Source organism: Centruroides sculpturatus, unplaced genomic scaffold, assembly GCF_000671375.1.
Source record: "Centruroides sculpturatus isolate CEXI.00-Female unplaced genomic scaffold, Cexi_2.0 scaffold962, whole genome shotgun sequence".
In the NCBI taxonomy this organism is placed as follows: Eukaryota; Metazoa; Arthropoda; class Arachnida; order Scorpiones; family Buthidae; genus Centruroides; species Centruroides sculpturatus.
This window is the reverse complement of record NW_019385202.1, coordinates 173,958-178,000: the sequence shown is the minus strand read 5'-3', so window position 1 is coordinate 178,000 and position 4,043 is coordinate 173,958. Positions and strand designations below refer to the sequence as shown.

Genomic DNA, 4,043 nt, shown 5'->3' with positions numbered 1-4,043 from the left:
GATTTCCCGGGACATTCTCATAGACGTCTCGGGAGGACAAGGGTTTAAAGTAGGGTGACTATAAGCGACACAGAAATTTTTAAATATTTTTAAAAAATTCAAAATTTTATTGCGATTTCCGACCCCCCCTAATTAATTAATTATATATTTATAAAAATATATTAATTAAAAAAATTAAAAAACCATCGGAGGTCGTTTTTGACATCAGAAACTAACTTTAAATAACTTTACTGAATGAAAATCCGTGCGCTACAACTTAAAAACCATGAAATAATTTTGATAAAAAACTCCCATTAAAAAACAATTAAGCCTTAATCGAGCCTTCACATAGGCTCATTAAAATCGCGATAAAATTTTTTTGCGTGGGAAAAAAATTTTGAAAAAATTTCGGGACCTAAAAAACATTCCAAAAATTCAAAAAAAAAAAAAATTTTTTCAAAAATGGCCTTAAGGACCTCATTTTATGTAACGTTATGTAACTTGCCCGAGATATCTCGGGATATGTCTTTAAGGGGTTAAGCCCTCTTCAGTGCTATACTAAAAAATTGAGAACAATCAGTAATATAACAATATAATCGTGTGTAGATTATATCTTCTGACATAAAAAACTATTTTATCATACCAAATTAACGAACACAAAGCAGCAATAAGGTTAAAATATAATAATTTTCCTTGGTTTAATCATATAAAAAATAGTAACTGTCAGATTGATAGAAACAATGTTAAAATCCTTCATTCTGAAAAAAACATTTATAAATGTAAATTTAAAGAACACATTGAAATTATAAAATCTACTAGTAAAAATTTCATCAACATCTCTAACGTATGCAAATAGATCAGTAATGCTACATTCTAATAGAGGGTGTTACAAAAAAAATTCCCTATAATGTATGAGTCATACACCATAATGTAAAGTACGATGTATTGTGAGTTGAGAAAAAATATTAATGTTGGTATGTATTCTTTGTAAATTTTTTAAAGAAAAGGTTATATTTTTGTAAATAATTTTAGAATATTACTATAATTACAGTTAACCTACTGCTGTTTGAGATTAAAAATGTATCTTTGGGAATTTTTAGTGATTGTTTAGAATTTTTAATGTAATATGATATATGCCCACTTTAAAGGTACAGTATTTAAAAAAGAAAAACTTCCTTTTATTATAAAAATATTTATATATTAAATTTTTATGGTTTATTTATGATTATTGAATGAGGATTGATGAATAGTGTTAAAAAAACCCAGAAGTGTCATATTAGTGTGGCAGAAGGATTTGTAAAAAAAAATCACGGAAACCTTTTTTTTGATGTGATAAAATAGTTTTTTGTCAGAAGATATAATCTACAAACATTATATTGTTATATTACTGACTGTTTTCAATTTTTTACTATAGCACTGAAGAGGGGCTTAAAGATAAAATAAGCCCAAAATGCATATGTAACCTGTATCTTCAATAAAGGATGTTCCGACCTAAAGGCTGTAAGATAGTCTACTGGAATTCTTGTAATTTTCAGATTAAAGAGACATATATATGTATGAATGCATAAACAGCTACCATAACAGATAGTTAAATAACTATAAAATCAATTTAAAAGATAACAACATTTCCAATTGAAATCTGTATACCTGAGAGTTAAATGTAAATTATTTTATAACTTAATATAAAATATTTTAATATAAAAAATTACAAAACTTAAAAACTGAGTTGTTATGTTTAACAAAATCAAAGCATATTTCTTGTTCCAAAAGTTTTAATTACAAAAGTTATTTGTTTATAAAATAATAATAGTTATAAATACCTTTAATTGCTCAGGATCCTTGTAAGGAGCCTCAGGAGCAAATACTCTGAATACATCAGCAATTGAACATGCAATAATCAACCTGACATCTTTCCTTGGATGTTCTAAAAAAAAATCTGATCCTAAATATAATGCCAATGGAATATATATACTATTGTCATCATCTTGACTCATATTTTGAAAAGCTTGAGCACAATCCTAAAAAAAATAAAATAATAATAATATGAATAGATAATATATTAAACAAGCAATTATTTTAAAATAAAATACGTCACTTTTTAGTACAGAGTAATTCTGATTTACAAGTGTACCTCATCCCTGAAAATCTCTAATCCATTAAATAAAAATTTTCAAACACCGGATTAATATAAAAATAATACCTCATCAAACCTTTAACTGGTATTAAATTTGATTAAGATTAGATGCAAACGTTTTCGGATCCTTTCTTGGGTCCTTTCTCAAGCACAGATTCTTCGTTAAAATTCGTTAAAAAGACCAGTAGAACGAACTTCATTTGAATGCGACGTTCGAAAAAAAATAAATCCTTCAGAACTACATTTCAAAAGTCAAACAAACGTGAATCACGTGCATTCCAGTATTCCATAAACAACATTCGTTACGTAATGCCCGGTATTCTTAAAACGGTTTTAATGGATGTGTTACATTAACGAAAAATAAAAATAAAAGATCATATCCGTGGGAATGATGTTTTAATATCCAATTTACTATAAGTATTTATGTACGTGTATCTTCCTTCTGGAGTAGGGCCTGCCATGCTAGGGACAGGGTAATTTCATCCCTCGAGTTAATAGGTGCCGAAGTGTAGTATGCTTTGCAAATTTCCATTTGTTCCAACCACTTGAGGTGGTCTATAAAGGATGTGGTAATGAGGAGTTTGACGTTGTCGAAGTTTACCGAAATCTCTGGGTCAGACGCATATATTGATAACGATGTAGAACCTCTGTTGTGGAGGATGTCCCGTTGGTGTTCAGCCCATCGGACACCAATAGCACGTTTAGTGGCGCCAATGTAGACCAGTTCCCTTTCAAATCTATGGTCCGTTAGGGGGATAGCGTATACCCTTGGTAGTTTATCCTCGTTAGGTTCATCTTTTTCATTGCGCAGAAGCTTAAACATAGACATCTCTAATCCATTATTTCTTATAGTCAAAATTTGTACTTCATTCCAGCACTCTATCCATTTTCACTAAATAATATTAAAAATCTACAAAACACCTATTTACCTACCAACCAATGATTCTAAATAGAATAAAACAAAATTGATGATAAAGTATTCACTGATACAAAAGGAAATAATATGAAATCAGAAAAGTGAATATGATATAAGCCAATACATAGTTTCAGAAATTTTTTTTATTTAATGGTAAAAAAAAATTAGGGCAATAAGTAAACAAAAAAGAAATAGAGTAAAATAAACAATTTTTTAAACTGGTATATTATCCACACAAAAAAACAGTACAGTCAAACTTAGTTATTGAATTAGTTAACAGTAGTAAGCTAAATTAATATGTGATAATGGTTTCTATAAATAATCTTAATATGTTAACAAATTATAAAACAGAGTGAGTCAGTAAAACAATATGGGGCCCATTTTTAAAGTAAGTACCATTTATGCATAGCATCAGCTTAAATCATTCACAAGAACTGTTTCAAAATCAAAAATACAGAAAATTCTTATTAGTTCAAAATAATCACAACTTTGAATTATCAAGTTTCAAATTATTCAAGATTTACATATATTTGTACACTATGCCAACTGCCACATAATTGATGTAACTTATTAAGCAAATGGAATATGGTTATGTACACAAAATGCTATTTTTTTAATACAGTAGAACCTCGATTATCCGGACTAATTGGGGATGAAGGCAGTCCGGATAACGAAAAATCCGGATAATCGTAACAAATACTTTAATTTGTCTTTTAATGATAATACAATACGTTTTCTTTTCGATGACATATCGGTAATATTAAAAGTAAATACTGTATTTAAATCGTGATCAAATATTTAAGAAACAAACGTTCGTATTGAATTTGGACTACTACTGACCAACGCTAACAGACTACCTATTGTTTAAAAGGCCCTCTGGTAGCGCAAGAAGATGGATTTTATAAAATAAAAAGCAGTCGAAACTGCATTTTTATGAATAAAAATTTGACAAACTATTTATCGTTTTATGACGACTAAAATTTTTTCGTCGCGTTCGCGGCTTTTAAGTAATGC

The 4,043-nt window shown here is 28.7% G+C and overlaps 1 protein-coding gene across 1 annotated transcript in view; it reads right to left on the bottom strand.

Moving 5' to 3' along the window:
• Positions 1-4,043, bottom strand: part of LOC111636082 (sister chromatid cohesion protein PDS5 homolog B-like) — a 133,018-nt gene that overhangs the window by 104,094 nt on the left and 24,881 nt on the right. The window contains exon 3 of the mRNA XM_023381252.1: positions 1,800-1,997. Within this exon, the coding sequence (XP_023237020.1) occupies positions 1,800-1,997 (198 nt within the window). The remainder of the gene's footprint in view (positions 1-1,799; positions 1,998-4,043) is intronic.